Consider the following 23720-nt stretch of genomic DNA (forward strand, 5'->3'; position numbering starts at 1 on the left):
TGTGAGAAGAGCAATGGGAAACCAGTTTTGTTCTAATTGAACTCTTGGGTGGATTTGCTTAGAGGTCACAGTTGAATACCTTTTCAGGTATTCCTTTAAGGTACTTGAAAAAACACAGGGAACACAGAAAGTAACTTTACTGAAGATATTTAACAGTTAGGTGCCCTGGCTAAGCTAGTTTTAGGGTTGTCTCCAAAAAGGGATTCATGAATCCCAGCTTCAAATGAATCCTCACTTCTGTCTCTCAGTTATCGAGGAAGACTAGATGACTCCCCTAGGTGAGCTGCCTAAAGGAGAAGCACCTCTAGCATGGCAAAACGAATCCCGCTCACAGCCCCATTTCATGCCTTTAAGCACCATATTCAGTAAAACATCAAAGCTTATGCTGAAGCGTCACTGAAGCCAGTGCCTAGATTTATGTGATTTCATGGGAGGGAGGGGAGGACTTCAACAGCTGGATATAGTAAATGAAGTCCAGTATGTGTACTGGTCTGTAAACAACAGAGTCAAGGACAGCGCTACTTTGATATAGCCCCGAGATGAGATAAATAACTCCAGTGCAGCTACTCAGCATTAAAGAGCCGTATTATATCATAGTTCTACTGGTGAAAAGCTCACTAACCAAGGAGAGCTTATACTTCTATGCTTTTGTCACTATCATGACGGTCTAAAACCCTCTGCAAATAACAAGTCTATTTATAAGCAATTCCCCACCCAATTTTTTCCCCCCACTGAAAAATGGAGCATATTACTGCTAATAATGAATCCAAATGAGCATCATCATTCATTCTCTACAGCCAATTTGTCTTGCATAGAAAACCTGTGACAGACCATTCGAAACATTCATTAGGCAGCAGAGGGATAATGCCCAGAATCAGTAGGTGAGAAGTCCCACTTGGAAGCACACAGGTGCCTCCAAATCTCTTTCCTCCACATACACACAGCTAAGGCAGAGGGGAACAGCAACAACCCTGCTGAGCTCCATGTTACAGTAGCCAGACTGCTCCCAGTTCCCATGCTCTTTGGGACTGTGCTGCAGACTGCACCAACACCACCCACAGTCACAGCAGAGCATCTTCTACATACTGCTGAGCAGGGAAGCAAGTGGACAGGCAGGCATGCAGAAGAGCACATCTGACTCAGGTAACTGACAGTCAAAGACATTTTAGGAACCAAATGTTTTCCTCTGTTAAAGTATTTTTGGGTCAATCCAAACTTTGCAAATTCTCAGAGCTGTTTCTGCACCCAAATCTAGAAAAACCTCTTAGGAGGTTGAAACATTTTATTGTCATCTTTTTTTTTTAAATACATGTTTCAGCTTGTTTTGGAACATGTCAAAGCATCACTGTAAGAATGTAAAAAAAAAAAAATCCCCAAACCAAACACTCGCCCCCCTCCCATCAACCTTGAAACCAAGCTGTTTCATTTTGTGTCAGGAAAAAAAAAAAAGTTCTCCTTAACCTGAAACACAAGATATAGGGATGGGAGAAGAAAACTAGTTGTAGTAGGGTAGGACTGGCAGCATGGCTTGTTGATTTGAAGAAAAAACATTCAGTAGATGCTTTTAAAACTCTTCCTCTGCTCCAAATGGTAAGTTTTCTACGCCATCTATAACTGTATATCGGATGGACATGCTATTTTATTTCACACACAGAACAAAAAAAAACAACAACAAACATGACACTGACTATTTCTGCTTCTTTTCCTTCATTACCATATTCATTCACTGGTAGATTTACACTTGATCCTGCTTTTTTGATGCTAATACTTTTAACAAGCTCCATCTCTAAACCCTCACCCATCAATGTCTTTTTCACTCTTACCACAATTTATTAGATGCCTTACATACTTTTAAACTTTGAATGTATACTTGATTATCAGTCTGGACTAACTCATTTACAGCAATGGAAGAGTAATGTAAGGAGTGTCATATAGAAGATGTAGTCCATACGGTCAGCTGTTATAAGCAGTAGTAAGTCAGTTGGAGCAGCTAAATTTATTTATTTATTAATTAATTTATATCAGCTGGTGATTTGTTTTGGGGCAGTATGTTTGGGCTACTCACGAGTAAAGAAGAACTGATGGAGGACGTGATAGTCAACAGCAGCCTCGGCTGCAGTGAACATGAGATGGTGAGGTTTAAGATATTGAGGGGAATAAAGAAGGCCACTAAGACAGTTAAGAGGCTGTGGTACAAGGTACACAAAGCAAGACAGAGAACTGGGTTTGTTCAGCTTGAGGAAGAGAAAGCTATGGCCATCTAACTGCAGTCTTCCACAACCTAAAGGGGAGTCAGGGCCAGTTCCTTCTTAGAGGAACACAGTGAAAGGGCAAGCAGCGCCAGACAAAGGTAGCAGCAAGAAAAACTATGACTAGATATTAAAAAAAAAAAGTTATTCTCAATGATAGTTGTGCAGTACTGGAACCAGAAAGATTACAGAAGTATGGAATATCTCATCCTTGGAAACATTCAAAACTGGAATGAGCCAACCTGAGCTAACTTTGAAGACAGTCCAGCTTTGCACAGGAGGCTGGACTGGAGACCTCCAGAAGTTCTTCCAACCTTAATCTTTCTATGATTCCGTGTGTCTGTCCCGAAAGCCCCAATCAAAAATACCCATGTTCTGCACAGATAGCCAATGCATACTTGATAAGTCTGACACATCTCAGATACATTGGGCCTTTTCCATATGATCAGAAGAGTTGACCTACCCTTACCCACTGCCTATTTGTTGGAGATTTTCAGATGTTCAGCGGGATTACACTGGCATACTAAGGAGTCAAATGGCTCTCATGAAGAAGGGATTTTACCATCTTCAACTCAGGAAAGAGCCATAATAATGCAAGCATCAACAGCAACAATCAGACCTGAAAGACCATATGAGATCACTAGAGTCAGAAAGAAAAGATACTGCCTCAAATTCAGCTTCATACACGACATTACTAAGAGCACAGACAAGGGCATCCATGAAAATGCAGTTTGATTAAAAAAAAAATTCTTCATGTATCCCAATGCAAGTAGGAAGAGGATCTGTCTTGTTGCTTATACTAAGATGGCGTGCCTTTAACTGCATGGTATAAGGAACAGATGTCCCAAGTGTTGTTTCGCAGGAAACTGGCTGGATGCCTATTCAAATGCCATTAGAACTTGGCTTCTGGGTTTTTTCTTTTCTTTAAGTGAGAGGGGGTGGAAAATAAATGCCATCAGCCTCTCAAGAACATACATATAATGGGCACCAGATAGATAATTAATTTAAAAATTGCTTAAATATTAGCAGTTCCCCTTATATAAATAACTGGATTTTTATTAGAATTTTTAATTGCATTAGACATCTAAGGGACACATTGGGTCTCATTTTAAATGTTTACTTTACCAGAGTAAACCAACTTAATGTATTCCATGAAAATTAAGCCTCCTTTCCTATTGCTAATTTGAATAATCCATGTGCTGCTGTAGAACATAGAAATGGGATATATAGAACATGATGTTCCACTATGTATTTAATAGTGTTAAGACAGCTTCTGCATGGAGAATATATGACCGTCCAGCCTGGAAAAGATTCTGCTGCGGCCATCATGATTGTCCTCCTCTGACAGTGGATGTGAATTAATCAAAATCCCCTCCAGGAATAAGGAAATATGATTTATCTACCCTTTGATGAATTTCACCCTTGCACAGAAATACTGAATATACTTGACTGGTTTGTCAGTAATCTTCTGGAGAAGTGTTTTTAAATCAGAAAATATCAGTGAAATAGATCTGAAACTGTTCACTTAAATAAGTCCGTTTTTACTTTTTTCTGGTCAAAATCAAGAGGTTTGGGGGGAAATTATACAGGCAAAAAATAGTCAGCATGCTTTACATTGGCATTTCCAAAGTGGAAAAAAATACGGTTTTGCTTTGAAGTAACCTTTAATTTTGAAGCTGCATATAATACAAGCAGTTGAGTAAAACTGAAGATTTACAAAGGAGAGTGCATGATCAAAATTAAAACTCATTGAAAGCTCATTCCTCATTTCATTTTCAGGAGCCAAATTTATCAGATTAGATTATTTTCCTCTCTTTTTACATACTAAGGTCACGAGATGGGGAATACTTTGGCCTCAGTCTTATCTCAAAAACCTCACAGACCACATACTGACTCAAGCTTTCTGTTGTAGACCCTAATTTTGAGTGACCAGCTTGGCACATTTCAGCTAGATGCCTCCTATCTCACCAAGCTGCCAAAGTTGGACTGTCATCTCACTGGAAAGAAATTTATGCTCTAGAAGTGCTCTTCAGACCCCCCTATTTCCACTTAAGGAGACAGGATGGAGATGGCTCAAGTACTCAGCACCTCATCAATTTGATCTCTAACATTTCTAACGGGATCCACAAATGAGACAATTGTTTGGGCGGTTCAAGGCCAACCTCAGTCATGGGGACTCTCAAGGTACCCACTGCACAGGCCTAGATGCAGCCAGAATCAGCTTTTCTTGTCTCCCTTGCCAGACTGAGATATTGCAGAACTGTTCTTGCATTTTATTTTCCTCTTGTGTTTACCTAAATTCATCTCTGCTTCCATTTAAGCCCATTACTTTGTTGTTCGGTCCTCACTGATAGATGAGGGTAATGAATTCCTGTCATCTTTAGCAGCTCTTTGCATGTCATTGACAAATAGGCCTCCAATGGGGTTTTCCTCTGCAGATTGAGAACATCCTATTGCTTCTTTTTTTAAAAAAACAAACAGCTAATATGACCCAACGTTGGGTCATTATTCACACGTTTAAGCCCACTGAACTCATCACATGTGTTAGTGTTTGCCTGAGAAAAATCACAAAGCCAGACTCTTCCCCTGTAGGCAAGGCTGGGGGGAGTCCTTTTCTTGCTCTTACATTCTCTGATGTAAGTTAGAAGTTGTGTCATTGTAATTTGTGATATTTCATATGTTAAACACCAGCATATGAAAAAGAGAACTCAAACCTGACACTCACAGCATGCTACTGGCCAAGTTTCTGGCGAACCCAACCTCGTGGATAATTTCACAAGGGCAGTATGGCCAGCCTTCCACTGTTTGAATTGTTGTCTTCTAAAGCTCCTCTTTCCATGCACTGCTTTGCACATGGAGCCCGGCTCAAGGCTCAGCTGCCTCAGCTGGGACAGACAGCCTCACCGTATGCAGCACCCCCATCAATGCACCCTGCCCGCTCTGCAGCATTGAGGAAAGCACTGCTTCCATAGATCCGCATTCACCTTGCGCTCTCGTCCAAGCACATTCTTCACAGGATGATGCCAAGGCACTGCTACGTGGGCTGTGTTATAGCAGAAAACCTTCGTCTGCATCTGCAGCTCAAATCCTGCCTCCTTCTCTAAGGAAGGATGCCTCTGAACTAGCTAGGAGCTCCTCTTGAGCGAGGACTTGTCCTCAAATAAAGTAGTCCCTTCTTCCACAAAGTACCTAAGGTTTGTTTCTATCAAGTCTACCACACAGATCACTTTTAGTTCATCGCTACTAATGACTGGGAAGACACCTTCCCCAGCAGGCAGGCTACATACAATATCCTTTCAGCAGTGGCATGGAGAGCTTCAAACTAGTATAGAATGACCCAGACCTGAGACTTCAGTCCTACTCCACTGATGCAGTTAGCAGCACCAAGAATCTGAGCTTACTACTGCCCTCTCAGAAGGGTCCAACTGGGGCCCATGAAATGAAGAAACGCTGTAGAAAACACCTTGCAGCTTCTCTAACTTAGCAAGGACCTTCAGTATTTGGTAAACTACTTCTTTTGCAAGGAAGATGGACTACTTGTGTGTGTTTAAACCAACCAGGTTTAAACCTCCTGCACATCAGCCTGATTTTTAAACCTGCATGCCTCTGCTACTGCACTTTGCTGTGCTTTGATGGATGGCATGAATCAAATCCCTTTCAACAGGGTTTTGGAAAAAGACCTCATTTGAGAAAGGTCATTCAGTATCTGAACCTTCAGATTAGGCATAAAACACTAGATTTTTTTAGTGTACAGCTGGTTTTCTCCAGCCTGGCAATTCCTAACGCTTGTTGAATTTTTCAGGATAAAACAGTAAAAAACAATTTTCTCCTCTTCTCCTTGGAGAGAGAATTCCCCATATCCTTCACCCACGTGGCATGCATATAAATATAATCTTCTTTCTCTTCTGGCAGCAATTCAAATCATGGGTTTTATTCTCCACCCCACCCAGATGGCAGTTACAGAATCTGGTGGGGAGGGAACAAGATCGGAGAGGAAACATATGATATTATACAGGAGAGATTTAAAGGGGAAGTAGAGATAGAAAAAATATGCAGAAAACAGCTGGCTTCTTCCTAATTTGATCTTTTCAAAAATGAAGCTTCATAAGTGAGCCCCACTAGGTGATGCATCTGATTGTAATTGGGTTGCAAAACAGGCTAATTTTTCTTACTGTAGTCGCTGTTTTCGTCCTTGGTCCCATCAATTGTACCATCTGGGTGCATCTGCAGGAAGAATTCCTGCTGGCTGAATAACCTTGTCACAATTCCTTTCAGCTGGGGTTCTGCAAAAATAATAATAATTATTAGATATACCAAACATGCACCAAGTGGCAAGAGACCCAATTTGCGTGGCCCCCATAAAGCCCTCAGTGAATAAAGCAGTGCTTGGGCAATAAGACAGCTTTCTGCAATTCCTTTCAAGTGTGGTTGTAAAATATTCATATATACATAGACATACAGGCATATAAAATGGAGATCAGATGAGCGAGTAAAATGCAATGCATAGTTGGTGCAGCATAAAGTAACAGATTTATGGAACACCTCTTTATTGAAAGTTACCCACCAACTGAAAGTCTTTAAACAACTTATGCATTCTGGATATGCTGCTCATTTAGAAGAAAATTTGTTAGCAACGTTGCAAAGAATTTGCTTGTTCCTTATTCTGCCTGTGAAGCCAAGTACCTTGGTTTCTATATATTTGATTCACTATTGTGTAGCTCCAGTTTTATGCCAATGAAAATCTATTTAAATCAATGGTATTATAGTGGTGCAAAACTAAAGTAACCGAGTGCTGAATCAGGCTGCATGAGTCCAACTGCGTGGGACTCAGGGAGCAAAATCCTAAAAAGAACAGATGCAAGACACCTCCAAAAATGACCTCTGAAGCATTTATGGCCCCCTAAAACACCTGTTTTAAGATCCCGTATGTTGCTCCCTTCCAGTGACAAAACACATGCCACATTCTGTCTGGGAGATGGGAATCACCCTTTGCCTTTAGTAGGGTCCTTTCCTAGCCCCAGTTCATCACGGGATGGTCAGTTGTGGACTGAGTAGAAGCTCCCCTATTGCCTACACAATATTTTATGACCTTGCTGGGGAGGAAAAGGAAAACATGAGAAACAATTTTGCCACAAGATGACTTAACATGTCAGGGGTCCACAGCATTACCGCCAGTCTCCCTTCTATCTAACTGATCAAGCACAAATTAAGTGGTCAAAAATTCAGAAAAAGTTCAATTTATCACATGAATCTTACAACTTGTCACAGACATTGCTTCGGTGAAGCAAGACAGCTGGCTATACATGAACAGACAGACACACTAGCTAGATTACATAGTAGATTTTCCGTGTGTGGCAGCGGTTTATAGTTTTATGTGACCACCCACCAAGAGTAAATAAATAAAAGCTAGTTACTGCTGGCTCAACAGACAGGAAAATATCCAGTGTAGCATACCAAAATCTAGTCAGTCTCCTGTCTTTCCTGCATTTAGTGAGACCGTTTAATAAGCCATAGTCATTATATAACCCTGGTCACGTTGCGTGTTAAGTGTTTCCATTAGGAGCCCCCATCCCTAATAATTTCTCCCCAAGCTGTACAACTTCCGTTCGAGGACGGCACTACGCAGCCACTCAGCCTGCGTTTCTCAGCCATCAAATCCCCCTTGCAGCAAGTAGGGACACTAGACGCAGACAGGCTGCAGGTGCAGAGGATTTTTTTTTTTAGCTTTGGCAGCCCCTCCATCAACCTGGGGAGAATCAGGCACTATTTTGCATCTGCAAAAGCATACGCTTGCCACTGAATAAATCAGTATCAGTTTCTATGCTGTCTTAAAAAAGTGATTTCATAGCAACCAAAATGTTGTACACTGCAGAAAGGGCTTGTCCCTATGTGACTCAACTCTGGGATAGGGGAAGTAAATAAAGTACAGTTGTACTAGCCATCTACTAAGAGCTAATGTCAGTTGAGCCAAAATATATCAAAATGAGACTTAGATTAAACAAAATGCTTTGCTTTCTTCTTACTAAAGGTCTATTTTGTTGGATGCAGATGCTTTAATTAACTTGCTTTTCTAACAACCATGTAGAAGCAAAAGGGAAGGAAAAGCTGTATTTTCAGGCACAGATGACTGCACCACCTTCCTTGCTCCTGCCCACTTTCTGTCTTTTATCTAAAACCACAATAGTAAAGGCACTTACTTACAGGCACTTACTTATATGAGAGATCTGTGTTTGAATCCCTGAATGAGTCTCAGTCTCATTTTTATTCTCTGATTAAATTTTAATGTGAAAGTACTTTACACAAAATGGAAGAGCTCTCAGCAGGATAGACTTAGAACACGCTCCTGCAGCCTGAAGCCTTCTCAGTGCTAGGGAAGGGGAAAGATCTTCCCTTAAAACCCCTCAGGTGGAGACAAGAACTGACCCTGACCCTTCTTCCTTGCTCAGGAAGATGTTTAACTACACAATAGAAACCCCCTTTCCTTCTTTTGTGGGGTCTAAACTATATTATGATGATGCAAATCATTTTGGAAGGATGTGGAGCCCTCTCCCATTTTTAGTAAATACACTACTGAGTAAAATATAGGGCAAATCTTCTCATCAATAGTAGTATCTTATCATTTTTATAATTTATCAAAACACCACCCAAGATCACCTGAGGTCCCCCTGCATCAGGGATATAGATGAAAACACAGTGGTACCAGAAGGCTGCAAGTGCCACCGCAGAGAAACACAGGCTAAAGCCCCAGTGTCCCTCCACGTTACCGACTTGACAAACACAAGGTCAAGTTTGACTCAAGCTTTGACAACTGCCTTCTTCATAATCCAGGGCTTTTCCAAGTCAATGCCTGCCACAGTACAGATTGGAGGAGAAATTTTATCTTACTTCACACAGAATGGTTGAGGTTGGAAGGGACCTCTGGAGATCATCTAGTCCAACCCCCCTGCTCAAGCAGGGTCACCTAGAGCACGTTGCACAGGATCGTGTCCAGGCGGGTTCTTTGTTCTTTTTTTCCTGATCTGACCTGGTTTTGCTGAAGTTTGAGGCTCGTTCCCAAACTCAAAGTAAAATTCAAGGGGAGTGAAACCGAGAGCTCTAAGCCATGTACAAAAATCACCACATTTCTCCTGGCCTTAACACAATTTGACAGCAGCGGTGTTCCTGTCTCTCCATGCTGCACAGATCTTTTTCCACGGGAGCATCTGTGCTCCCCGGGCTCGCCGAGGAAGCCCTGCAGCTCCAGCTATCAAAATCTTTTTCAGAAACCAACGGGTCAGAAGGCACTTCAGAGATGCACAGCTTTTGCCGCCCCCAGATTCTGCACTTCCTTGGGTCTCTTTCTACATGAAAGAGCAAAAGCACTGGTAACAAGCTACGCCTTTGGGTAGTTACCTGAACTAAATGCAGAAACAGCACAGAGACGCGCACAAGGAGCACAAAGTCCTCTCCTTTAATACTGGCTGCAGCCCAGGATGGTTAAGGAGTTGTCTGGGCAATGCATGATTTGTCCCACCTACTACAGACTTCTCCACAGCGCAGGTTCAACACCTGGGCTGGGCTAGCCCTGCATCCCAAAACTCATCAGGCAAGGTAGGCCAGGTTAGCAGGGCCCCAAAATTATTTGCATCTCTCCATTGATTGCAAAGGAACCAGCTTAAATAGAAACAGCTACACCGGTGACTATATCAGCCTGAGGAGCTGCTTCCCCCCAGGCACTTTTGTCTGGACATAAAGTGGGATATTGGCATCTGTTATTCCTACAGCTGTGTGTTCAGGAGGCCTACAAAGTTTAAAAACAGGCTTCACTTAAAACAAGAAACTCAGATTCACCCATCTTTCTCCCCAAAGCTCACCACAGAGTTACTACCTGAAGAGGAGACTACGTAATCACAAGATAGGATTTTTTGTGCTGGCCTAGAGGCAAAAATACTGCACTTGACTTCAAAGACACTCCCTACTTGCATCAGACCATATAGTCTAGTATCACTTCTTTTCAGCTACAGAGACCGGTAACTTTATCACAGCCTCTGCAGGACTGCTATCCCTTATGCTGCAGTAACGATGTGAAAAACCTCAGTTTGTAGAAAATATATCACAAACAGTATGTCTGCTGGTCAATTAAGGAGGGTGGGACACCCAGATAAGTCAGAACAAAAGGCGATAAATAATGAAATAAACTGAGAACTTCTCACAGTTTAGCCAAAAAAAAAAAAAAAAAAAGAGGGAGAGGCAGAGGCAGAGGGGCCCTTCTTTCCTTGCAGGTAATATTCCTAGTGATCCAGTAAAGACTGGGGGGGGGGGAACAAGCCAACAAAGAAACCACAAAACCTTGATACTTTTATTTATCTAAGGTTCCCTCAATGATACTGCCCCAAGCTATAATCAATGAGAGAAAGAAACATACCATAAAGAAAAAAAATACATATATACCAGCACAGCTAAACACAAACCCTGCCATGAGCATTTCCCTTCTGTAATTCACAGAATTCATCAGGGATCAAACTCAAGCCTTCTCTCTAACCTCACCCTTCTTGTATACTGAGAAGGACTTAGCTTCCCTTGCTTTTAAAGGAGCAGTACTGCTTAACACACTTGGGATAAACCTATTCCTCCCACTCAGGATTCTCTGTATGCTCTTCTATTTTTCTGTAGGGAAAGCTGATCCAGCAGTGATGGACCTGAACTAACATGGACAAGACTTCTGCAGTGATTTAGTGGCTTCCTAAACACAAAGTCAACTACTGCAGAATGGATTTAAAGAACAAGTTATAGCTTCCTTGACCCCAAGACTAAGCACAAGAGTATTTCCACAAAATGCATATTCCCAGTGCTGACCACATGCTATTAGGGTTCCTATGCAATATGCAGAGGGATATTTTTGCCCTTATTTTATAAGCAACACCATTATTCATTAGGATGTTTACATTAAGGATCACATTCTAGCTGCTCATACACAGTTCTTCAGGGCTGGATATGCAGAGGAAGCTCAGCAGATCCTCTGCTTTCTCTGATGCAGCACTGAGTGCTCCTTCAGCTGGTGCTCCCAGAAGGTCCAGGAGCAGGTCACCACCAGGAAACATCCCCACAGGCCCACTCACAGTGCACAGCAGTGAAGAACAACAGGGAGCAGGAGCTAAGCCATGGCTCTGTTCCTGGTCTGCAGCATCTGGCAGTTTGAGGTTTTTCCAAGAGAAAAGGCACAGCCCTCAGCTGCTGACCCTTCTCAGAGCAGTCATCCCATGACCTACTCACTGCACTTCCTCTGAAGGGTATCTTGCCTGTTCCCATTTCTACAGGTCAAATTCTCTAGCTGTATTACCCCCACACACACCTTAATTTTCTGATGCCTTTATTACAGCTGAGGCAAGTCATGATTTGATCTCTAATCTCCCTGTCATTACTAAAGAGGTAACATGATGCTAACATTATTCAGTTCAGCTGCCCTGCTGTTGAGCCTTAAGTTATCTCAGTCCATCATGGGCTGCTGTGCTTTCTGTTACTATACCGTACAGCTATACAGAGCTTTTCAGTGCCTGGAGCTTCCTGAAGGACATGATAGGTGCAGGTGCTCACACATACCTTGTTTGATCTCTAGGGACGTGTTCATAGGAGGCCTGGGGATCACATCCAAATCAGTTACCCCACAGTCACATCCCTCGCTCCCAAAATGCTGAAGCTATTTGCTGCATGTGGTGGGGAAGAGAATAAGAACTGCGACAGAGACACTGGAAGAAGTGCTTTTTATCAGAAATGTCACTGGCTCTTTAATGACCTCTTTTATTTTTGCCATTTAAGGTGAATAGGGAGTTCACCCCATACCTGCAAAATAGGAAATATACAAGCAGGATACCTCCCCTTAATGCAGAGAGGAGCTATGAGGTCACACATCAACCGTGCATGCAGCAAAGACCCGCTGAGGGCACTAAGTCTTCCTTATTCTCATCAGCAAAGCAGCAGCACAAACATGGCCTGGCCACATGTAGCAGAACAAACCCCAGCACAAAGAACACCATACTCTGTCAAGCACTGCAGGGCAGCTCAGTCTAGTCCTCCATGAACCCTGAGCTCCGGAGGACCAAGGAAGAGGGCACAACACTGACTTCCAGCTGGGACTCCATCGTGGAAGGCAGCCTGCCAAGACCCCATTTCTTGTGATTCACATAGGGCCTCTCATTACCAGTACGTGACTGCCAAGGCTGAGGCAAGCTAGGTCCCACTTTGCCTTCAGCCGGGAAATCTAAAGGGACTCAGCAAGACCCTACTCCTAGGAGTCACTTTGATCTGACCTCACTGAGTTAATGGCACGGATCTCAGGGGGGCTGGCTTTTAGTGATCTCTTAAAAGATGAAGGGCTTAGTGACCTTTCAGGGATTTGAGCCACTGGTTCCAAGGACTCTTGCAATTCATAGCAAGGCTTTGGTTGGCAGGCCAGGCACTATCTGAGGTTGCTGGTGCAGAACTGCTTTAAAATTCACTCCAGAAGTTACTGTGTTGGGTGCCGGAGGTAGCCAGAGGTACTCTGTGTTGGCTATGTCTTAAACTCTGAAGTTCTTGAGCTACTGTTTTCTGTGCAATAAGCTGTCAAACAATAAAGGACTGTGCTGGCTCAGAAGGCAAGCAGCCATTTTGCAGTCAGCAACCCGCAAAGAGGTAAAAGGAAGGTAGCTACTGCGTAGTTTTGACAGGAGACTTCCCTGTTTGTTTGCTCTCTTTTTCTGCAGTAGAAGACACCCTGACTCAACGTCTCTGCCTGGTCGTAGCTCCGCAATGTTGCAAGGGATTCCTGAAGCAGGCTCCTGAAACAGCCCGGCCTGGTACCTGCTGCACTGCAAAGGACACTGGTCTGGCAAAAGGAGAAAGCATCTCCAGGGCTGATCTGAAACACTGCTGGGAATAATGTTATCTTTTGTGCCTGTGCAACAGTTTTGCTGAGGATGTGACTGTAAACACGAGACCTGTAATGCATCTCAGGAGTGTATTTCACCTAAATGTTTTTAAACATTTGTTTATGGCAATTAAACATTTTAGGCAGGAATTTACACATTCCATTATTCTTATTTTCCTCCATTCAGGCTGCAGCTGTCATAATGGGAGGTTGATTTATGACTCACCCAACCAGCACTCAAATCCTTAACACACCAAAACCAGCATTCAAGTCAGAGCGTAAACTGCTTCTAATTTACTTAGATTAACTCCACGTTTAAAGTGCCACAACAGAAACTGCAGTTCCCATCCCCTAAAAAGGACAGGTTCCAGAATACTCGATAAGCTAAATACTGCAAACATATGCAGATGGAGAAGGACACCAAAATCCCTCGTTTAGAACTACTGTATTAATGAAGGCTTGTATTAACTCGGCACAAAAATGCATCAGTGAGCTTCATGCAGATTACTATGGTGACAGGCATCAGCACAGAACTCAGGGCAAAAGAGAAGATGAAAAGCTGAGGGAGAAAAATGTTCTTTTTCCATCCAGTAACTGCTAAGTTCTCTAGAGTGTTTTGGGCTTAAGATGTGGTAAGTGACTGTCTCCAATCAAATGCATCACTATTGGCATAAGTTTAATAGCTCAACTCACTAGGCTGATTCATTGAGTCCAGCTCAACTCACAACCGCTGCACCAGGAGCTGCTGTCCTTGAAGATGAGGGGTGTATTTCTCCAGGACCATGTGCCTTGCCCAGCTTGTCCTGGCTACACCAACTGTGATCATGACAGAGCGCCAGCATTCAGCAGATGCTGTGAACCGGTGTCCGTGACTGCACCAGCAGTGAGTCATGCACGAGGCAGGTCGAAGCCTCCTGAGCCACACACGGGGATCCTGGAGGACGCTCAAACTGTGTCACTCGGGTGCACAGGTAGGGAATCCTTCCTCTGCAAATAGGGCACAGTGCCGCAAAATGCTGAGCATTTTCAACTCCCACAGGAGTCACTAAGTACAGAAAAGCATGCAGGTAGAGGCAAGGAGGACACTTCCCAGCCCCACAGAACGTTTGCCAAGACTTCAGTGGCTAACCAACACAGCAAAATTGTTCTGAGTAGAAGGACGCACTCGAGCTGGTAGAAGCCCACAAGCAGGTGGCCTGGAGGGACTCGGCAAGTCAGCCTGTAGCATCCTGAGTAACAGGCGGGGGGAGAGGGCGAATGAACATGTGTGCCACAGAGCTGAGGGAGACGAGCAGCATTAGTGGGCACATGCATTTGAATGCCTCCTCCTCAGACTGCCCAAGCAGAGCTCTGGCACCTGTGGTCCGTGACTGCTGGATGTGGTGTCAGCCTGCATGGGCACAGCTGCTGAGCAGGTAGGACCACTCTTGGCTGCCTGACCCAGCGCAACCAGAGAGCACTTCATGGTGAGGAAAAGACTGCTGTACAAGCATCAGGAGAGGCTCTGTAGCAAAGCAGTCTGTCCAGCCCCACCTTGCAAAGCTGCCACAGATCCCTTCTGTTTAGATACAGACATTCACCTTAACGCATGGGCACGCCACCCAGCCTGTAGGTAGGATGGAGAGATGTAAACAGACTGACTGACTGTCGCTGAGAAATCAATTCCCGAGGTCTGTGACTCTAGAGGCATCAAACAGTTGATTTCAGCTTTCCTCTTGGTGTTGCAGAACGAAGGGCATGCCCAGCTCCAGTTCACAGTGATTACAGGGTTAGAGTTACCCTCCAATTACAGTGAATTTATTCTGAGAAGAAAAAGATTCTGGGATAATAGGGCTGCACGGCACGCTCATGTATTTACTCATCTCAAGCGAGAATCTCCACACAGGCCAAATAACTACAGAGATAACTGGTGTTTCCAGGATGCATTACATGAAATAACAAGCTGCGCTGACAGGGATGGACTCTGCATCTGAGGGACATGCTTCCAAAAATGCTGTTTCCCTAAGTCAGAGGGATGATGGACTCAGGATGATGACAGCACCCATCAAAGGCATCTCCTCCTGTCACTGTCAGTGAGTCACAAGAGCAGAATGGCAACCTGTAGGCAAAAAGAGCATGCAGAGAAGTGATTTCCTTTCCTGTGCTGGTGCCTGCAAGGAGGAATAGTAATAAGCCCTCCAGCACAGTGCACGGCTGCCTCCCTGCACCCTTCTACCAAGAAACAGACATGTACAAAGCTTTGCACTACACATGCTTTGCTCTTACAAAAATGAGTCCCTCCAGGGAAGTTTATTTCCCACTTGTAGTGTCTATGGATGTTATGACTTAGGGAGAAGTCACTCTGTACCTCACTAGCTCTCCAAGTTCCTGACCCTATACAATGGCCACATAAGGTCCAGGGCTCAAGAAAAAGAAAGGTCCAAAGTCTTGGATGAATTTTCCTAGAAGGCAAATACCAAACTAATGTACATCACACACGAGCTACCCATTCTGAGCAATCTCTGCACACAAGCAAAGGATGGCACTGCAGGGCAGAAAGAGGTCTCTAAGAACAACCACAGAGGAAAGCAACGGCATGGCAAGAAGAAGATTGATGTCCTAACTCTGCCATCAGGTATCTTGGTATGGAAATTGCTGATTACTACTGGGTAAAACTGTCCAACTAAGTATTATCTCGGTCCAAAAATCCAGAGTAAGATCAGCTGAAGCTATACGCAAACTCCATCTCATTAACTAGGGAAAAAAGGAGATCTTAAAGAGGTAAATGTTTTCATTTTTTTCCTTTGAAATGATGTTTGCTTTGGAATTTTAATGAAAAAAGTTAGGATTTTAAAATAGCTGGAAGTGAAACCCAAAGTTTCATTTCAAATTGAATGAAGTATTTCATAGGACCCGAATCCCCTCCTCTCCACACACTTCTTTTATTTGACCAGTGAACTGAAAAATCAATTCTTCACACAGTTACACTTCTGGCTTTGTTTTTCCCACCCCCAGGACATGTTTTGGGTTGCTCTGTTGATCCAGCATGTTTCACCAGTCGTCAAACTTTCAAAATGTTTCCCTTTGAAGAGCAATGCTCTATACATGTATTGACTCCATTGCTGATGAGGAGAAAAGCAAAGCCTGATAGGAACTGAAAGCATGAAGGAAAGACGTAGGGCTATTCCAGAATTTATACAATGTGAGCCCTTTTTAGTTAAAGGGAGGGGAAAAAATGAGAACCGGTATCTGGAATAAAAGATTAATGGAAGAGAAATTGTAGCTAATGCTCCTAAGCTGTCATTTTCTAGCAGAGTCAATGCCTCGGCTACCGAAAGTTGAGGCACACTCGTAAGTATGGAGAGCAAAGCAAGCGAGATGTATTATTTATTTTGAGGAACTCCCTGCAATTATTCCTGACATATTGTGTAATTAGCCAAAATTACAGCATATTCACCAAGACCGAAACAGAGCATAGCATAAATATTGTGTGTGAGCCCACAATCACAGAGTGTATTTAATTCGGGTACAAATGTGACTCCACAAACTAACCATGTGCGCGCCTCTTCACAGAGGCCTCTCGCTGGCCCGCATCGGTCCCCGGTGACGTTTCAGAGCTGTTTGTGCTCTCTGCCCCAAGGCTCCCCTGGCTCACGAGCGGGGCACCCACACCACTCACCACAAATGGAAAAAAACATCGGGAGCAAAATCGGTGGTGTTGCCGCAGCAGTGCTGAGAGCCCAGGATCAGGACACCCTTCTGCCAAGCACTGAACCAACATTTAACACTTGTAACTTTTTGCCACTTGTAGAATTAAAAGGTTAAGTTTTGCTTTGCTTTCTCCAATATGCAACCTAAAACTCCTTCACTGTGAATTAAGCTGATTTCTTCTTGATTTCCTGCAAAGAAAATCTAGGTTGGATACTAGGAAATTCTTTCTACCAAGGCTACCAGGGAATGGCCTGGAATCTGTCCATAGGAGGGTGTAAAGAACATGTTAAAGAAACATGTCGGGGGGTGCACATCAGGTTTCAGCGCAGGGGTATGGTTGCACTAGTCGACGTCGGGGGTCCCTTCAGCCTTGTAATTCCAGGAGTCCATGACCTGGTGACATTATCACGTCTGCACCCCAAGTCTGTTGAAGGGCTCCATGGCACAATCCCCCTGCTCCCCTCACCTTGAAGTGCCCCACACAGGCCACCAAATCACACACAATCCTGAAGTGAACAGTGCAGAAGCCATCCCTGCTGTTCAGGCCTGTCACTGCACTGTGATTTGTGCTATTCTCAGACACTAAATCTCTCTGCTTCCTCCATCAATCCTGCAGGCCTGAAATACTGCAGAAGCACCGAGACGTCCCTCATGCAACCAACACAATACTACAGAAATGACTACATCATTCTTCCACTCTGCTCCGCGCTCTCGGAAAGGTAAATTCATTAAAATAGAAAATGGACAGAACATGCTATTAACAAGCACTGAGCAGAAACGAATCACTTAAGATGCTCTCAGTCCGAGGCAGGGTACCTGGTCCTACCAACGTGAGCCCACCTAACATCCCTGTGTAAGAATCCAATCACTGCATGGCAATGCAGGGCAAAATTCGGGCTCTGGTGTTGTTCTGCAAGCACTGAATAACAGTGGGCAATAATGTCTTCTTTTGCGACATATTCCTCATGAGCTCCCTTGGCATTTTTCCAAAGGGATGAGAGGTGTTTGACTTTTTTTTCTAACGGGGGGAAAAAAAAAAAAAAGGAAAAATTAAAGCTAGAACCAGTGGGGTTGCATTTTAACAATTTTTTTGCTCACTGCACTAACACGCCTTAAACCCTCCTATAGCATCTGGTAGGCTTTTTTTTGACTCAAAATGCTCTGAGAGAAGATACTAAAAATTGTGATGTTATTAAATTTCAACAGATCTTCCACAACACCCAAATGCTTAAAGAAGATGAGCAGCTTGTTTCTCTCTGGTTTGAAACACCTTTGCCCTTTAAAAAGCAAGATCTTCATGCTAAAACTGAAGGCATTTGATTCAAATTCTTTTTTGTTTCCTTCTACTTTGTGAAAATACAATGATTTTACCTGCAGAATGGTTTAAATTTTCCATCTTGAGTCAGATTTCTTCAACCTAAAGAAAACACTCGCAGTGTTGAGAAAGCTGCGACCTGCTTCGCTAGATCTAAAGTTACATTTTAAATAGGGACAGCCACTCCCGATGCTCTTGTTTTGTGGTTAATATCTCACTAGAAACACTTTTTCTGATGTCAGGCAGTCTGAGGGACTCCGCTGACACAGGCAGGTTCACCGGCTGCCCCGCCGGTCCTCTGCCCCATGCCATCTCAGGAGAGAGCTGTAAACCTAGAGGTCCCTCACTGGGAAGTCTGAGCTCAGGATGACACAGGCCAGATGGAGGGAAAAAAAAGGAATATCTACATCTCCAGCAGGTCTCTGAACACAGCTTCTCCTTCTCTAGCTGCCCGTGAGACATTCACTGCATGAGGGCTCAGATCTAAGGAGCTCTCAAATGTCATCTGGTAGCTTTCTAATCAGTCCGAAACTGGTATTTGTCCCTAGCTATAAAACCTAAAATTTATTTTATGGAAAGCAAAGCGGTATTTTTGAAGAATCAGAAAGAAACAGATAGAATAAATGTTTAAAGAAACAGAGAAGGTAGAAGTGGCACAGAAAGAAATTAAATAAAAGCCAAAACAAATGTTTATAATTTTTTAAATAATTATGCTGTGTGTTAGCCAGCAGGCAGAGCCTGTACTGAAAAGCATAAAACCAAACCATAAAAAGCCAGCAGAGTACTGGTAGTTATATCACAAGCTCTGCCAGCCCTTTTAGCCACTGTCACAGAAAATCTCCACCAGAACACGATGTGGGTCACCAAAGGATGCATGCCTGAATGTCTGCAGATCGATAATTGAAACGGAAAGCGTTCAAAGCCAGCGATAAAGACCCAGATCCTGTTACAGGCCCTGTGCCAGGGAAAGGACCGACACAGGACTGGGTGGCTGGTCCAACGCCCTCGCCTGCCAGTATGTGCTCCCCGGATCTCCTGCAGCCCGGCGGCCCCCGAGTCCCCGGAGAGCCGTGTCCAGCAACCGGTATGCGCTCCCCAACCCCCAGCCGGCCCCTGGACGCCAAGGACTGCTGTGTCTTTTTGCTAATTTCTCCCTGTTCTTCAATTTTCTGGAAGATGTGACTGGCTGTTTGCAGCCTGGCTTCACTTGCAGCAATCCTATATTACTTGACCTTTTGCAAACAGTTTTGCTTTGGGAGGTGAAAGAAATGTATTTATTTGGCAGTTTTAGCAATACAGGGGGCAACTGCTAAGCAAAGAAACTATCCGTGCAGCCTGCAAGGGGAGGGGACTGCAAACTATGCTGTTCTAGATAAATATAAATTAAGTGAACATGTTCTATTAACCACAAGACCTGGCTCTTTTCTTCCTCCATTTCATCCTAAAATGCTTAAATATTTCAAGTTTTCCTTTCTTGATAAAGGAACCGTTTTTCTTTTTCTCTTTATCGTGACCACAATCAGCTCTCAGTTGGAAAAGAGTGACTAGTAACAGAATTATATTGCCTCTTAGTGGATATTTTGCCAGTTCATAACATGTGGCCATTACCTCCCCTTAACAGGGCAGACTGCTGCAAAGAATACGGGACTGCAGGGATGCAACACACGCTGGAGGGACGGTGAGAAAGGAGTGCCAAGGGGGGAGACCCCCCGCTTCAGCTCTGCACAGCAAGGTCCACGCATGCTGTTATGAAACGGGGGAGAAGCTCTGCGCTCTCCATCACCATAATGGCTGTATCCAGCTCTGGATCTTCATCCTCAAATCCAGCCCACCGCCACTGGAGACAACCAGCCATTTCACATCCCCCCTTTCGACACCTATCAATTTGGCCACACACTCCAGACAAGACCTATCACACCAAAACGCCCCTGGGAAGCAGGCTGGGGAATGCGGGCTGGTGGCAGCGTAGCCGCCCCTTCCTTTCGCCGTGGCTGCCCACCTTCTGGGCAGAGAAGCACCGGAGATCCTCAACAGAGCAGATCTCTTTGGGAACATGACGACGCCAAGGCCCGCTCAAAATACAGTTCCCCTGAGTGCTCATCAATGCTGAAGGGGCAGCAGTGCCAGGCAGACTCTGAGGGGGGCATCCCTTGGACTAAATCCCCCCTTTCTCCCACGCACAACTTCAGGTACAATACATGCACGAGCTGCAGAGAAGCGAGGGAAATTCCTGCCTCCCCCGACCCGACCCAGTCTAGGGTCTGAATAAGAGCTGAACAGCCCTCCAGAATTACAGCTCTGCCAGGAGCAGCATAACCTCTCCTGGCATCTCCTTAGAGCGATCTCAGGGACAGCAATGCAACTGCCCCACGTGGCACTGGGGAAAGGGGCAAACCCACAGCCGCCCAGCAGACGCAGGAACAGAGCTGAGCAAGCCCCACGCAGTGCCTAGGGCCAGTTTCAGCATTAACCCTTTCCTCACTCTTTCCGCCCAGCCTGCTCCAAGGGGAAAGGACAGAGAGCTCCAAAGACTAGAGCAGCTGCGGGGACCCAGCCTTCCGCAGCCCTGGTGCAAGGTGCCACGCGGTGGGGCATCCCGTGGAGCCTGGGGACAGGAAGGGCTATCTGGGGTCGCTGCCCTGTGCAGGCAGCCCAGCCTCGTAGCCCATGTCTCTGTCACTTGTCACCTTTAACCAGAACATCCTGGAGCGGCTGCAAGGCGGCAAAGGTGTCTGGCTAATTTCAGGGCACATCTAGCTTAATTTTCTCAGCAGCCAAGTCAGCTTCATTACGGTATCAGAGAGCCCCAGTTCAGTACTCCGAACAAATAGGCAGATATTTGTATATGCTGCAGTATGGAGGCTGGGAAAAGCCAGAGTAGTCTGCCTGCAAACTGAATACTATAGTCCTTTTCTGCAGCTTTCTCTAGAAAGCTGCCTTCTGCTTTACCATTTTAAAGATGTGTCCTAGCTGCTATTTTCAGGGACCATACTGTCAGGAAACAGTAGCTCTACAGACCTGCTACTATGCTGCAAAAGCTCAGTGTTCATACTCACTCCCACCAGTCCACAGATCCCCCTCAAAAATCAGTTTATTCCAGGAAGTCCTGCTAGTTTTCCTGGCAGGGTAAGGGGCACAAAAGTGTGTTGATGGCCATACTACAGCTTTTAAGTGTTGCAAAGTAAAAGAGGCCTCCAGAAAGGCCAAGTTATTTCAGAATTCTGCTGTCTGTCAGAACAGGCTAAGAATAAGACAGTAGATGAGTAGTTTGCTTTATACTCAGAAAGGATAATGGATTAATATGAAAAATACTTTGTTAGTTAGGGAATAGAGATGAACCATGTATTAACTGGAGAAGAGAGTATAAAGATACAATTTCCTGACAGACTGCAATGTGTGCAGCCCAGGTACAGAATGGATGGTTTTGGTACTAGACATTTCACAAGACACTTCCCAGATTAAGGTACAATAATAATGCAACTGTGGCAAAGATGTTACCATAGGACTGGAGCAACTGAAAATGTGCTGCTGTTCAGGCAACAGAACACGGAGTACCTGAAAATATATGTGTATTTAAAAGTTAGTTCTTTGGAGAGGCTCTTTTACACTTTTGGTTGCCTTCTCCTGCCAAACCATGGAATTCGCAAGCATGAAAGGGATATCAATCTCTTGCATTTTTTCTCATTTTAATAATTGTTTTGACTTTAATAATAAAGGTAAATCCCAGCTTGGCTTCTACTGTGCAGAAGTAGAAAACTCTCAGAACTAATGTTCACATAACTGGTCAGAGGCATGAAACAAAAGCCTAACTGACCACAGTGTTATCTGGCAGTTCATGGGGTGCACATTTTTGGAGGGGAAAGCAGGAAGGAAGATAAGCCCAAGTGAGTTTGCACTTGCTACTCAACATAGTGAGACTCATTATCATATTTGTCTCTCAGAGGAGTGAGATGCTTACAATCTATTCAGTTCTTGTGGCAGCTCTGCTCTCTACTCTGCCTGAGTCAAGTTGTTGATTTTTTTTGTAGCAGATATCTGCTAAAAAAATATAGTATCTGGTCTACTGAAATTAGTCTATATTCATGCTGAATTCAGCAAAGCAAGGAAGGAAGGAAGGAGGGAAGGAAGAATGGAAGAAAGGATGGAAGGAAGAAGAAAATCTTGTCTTCCTTTTGGTATTTTTGGAACCCAAGCCTTTGATTTTTTACTTCAAAACAACATTTCATTTTAAAGTATACCTAAAAGTTACAAAAGAATGCACATATAAAAATCCTCCAAATGAAACCAAACCTTTTTTTTTTTTTAAAGCAATTATTTCAGTCAATGATAAACTAATTTATTTTGATCTTTTATTTTCTGGGGAAGGAAAATAATCGCTCAGTAATCACTTTTCCCCCAAGTTTTCCTTTCGACCAGTGACTGAAGAATCAGTCATTCGTACAGCTCTAATGGTGAACCTCCCCTACTAGACAATAATTTTCATTGCTCCCACAAGCACAACTACCCCTGAGGCCATGGGGAGAGAAGACATCCATCCCTTTAGTAGCTTGGATGACTTCCATGGATTTTCTTGGCATCAGACATATTCAGTCCAGACCTAGTACAAGGTGGCTTACTGACTGACGTGCTCACCTGCAACCTGTGTTGCAAAGCGGGTCGGCTGCTGAGTTTTCTATGCGCTGGAGTAACCTGAGAACCTGCAGTTCCTTCTCCAGATTTTCAAGTCTGAAAGCTCTGGGTTGCTATCTGACCTCCCCATAGTAACCAAGCACCGACACACAGAGTGACAATCACCACATCTGCAAGTCATGAACATGGGGAACACCACCCCCGGCTCTCCATTTGATAAAATGGAACCGATTTGCCAAGCTGTCACGAGCAGAAGGGAGCCTTTTTCTCCCCCTCTTGATTATTTCAGCATTCACTAGCACCTGCAGATCCAGAAGGACCTTACAGCACAGGCTGACCGCACCAACTACAGACGGCCCCAAGCAAGGAGGACACACATCCCTCAAAGCTATGACCCTTCCTTACCAACATCAGTTAGGCTCGTGTTTGGCCAGTCACATGGCATACAAGTGTTCACCTCAGCTAGTCCTTCTAAAAGCCCTTATCAGCAAGGCAATGCCAGGATGAGTATTTCCAGGCATTTCTATACACCCCAGCCACTCCTCACACCAGGACAGCAGCGGCTTATGGGGGACAGTACCAAATTCTGCAGAGGAGCAAGGCAGAAGCATCTGATGGACCACCCTTGGCTCTATGCACGCGTAGACACGCATTCACACATTACGGAAAAGTGCTGGGATCTGCTCTAAATAATACTGCAGACAGCAGCTAAGCACTGAGGTAACGTAGCCGGCATTCGGACGCTATAGCAATGGATGGGCCAAATTTCACAGCCTGGGCAGATATTACAACTGTTCTGAGATAAATGGCTCTGTAAAAAACATGGAAGGACTATGCCAAATTTAACAATCAGCATGCAGAACTAAAAAGGCTTTTTTTCCATGAGCTTCAATCATCATTTTCACTGTATGAAGTCAGAAAGGACTTCAGGATATAACTCAGGGAATTTAAC

General features: G+C 44.2%; 1 protein-coding gene across 3 annotated transcripts in view; it reads right to left on the reverse strand.

Moving 5' to 3' along the window:
• The window catches only part of FGF12 (fibroblast growth factor 12), a 247446-nt gene that overhangs the window by 82981 nt on the left and 140745 nt on the right, over positions 1–23720 (reverse strand). For all 3 annotated transcript variants that reach the window (XM_067301797.1, XM_067301795.1, XM_013955411.2), the window contains exon 2: positions 6422–6532. In XM_067301797.1, the coding sequence (XP_067157898.1) occupies positions 6422–6532 (111 nt within the window). The remainder of the gene's footprint in view (positions 1–6421; positions 6533–23720) is intronic.

This window comes from Apteryx mantelli, chromosome 9 (assembly GCF_036417845.1).
Source record: "Apteryx mantelli isolate bAptMan1 chromosome 9, bAptMan1.hap1, whole genome shotgun sequence".
Lineage (NCBI taxonomy): Eukaryota > Metazoa > Chordata > Aves > Apterygiformes > Apterygidae > Apteryx > Apteryx mantelli.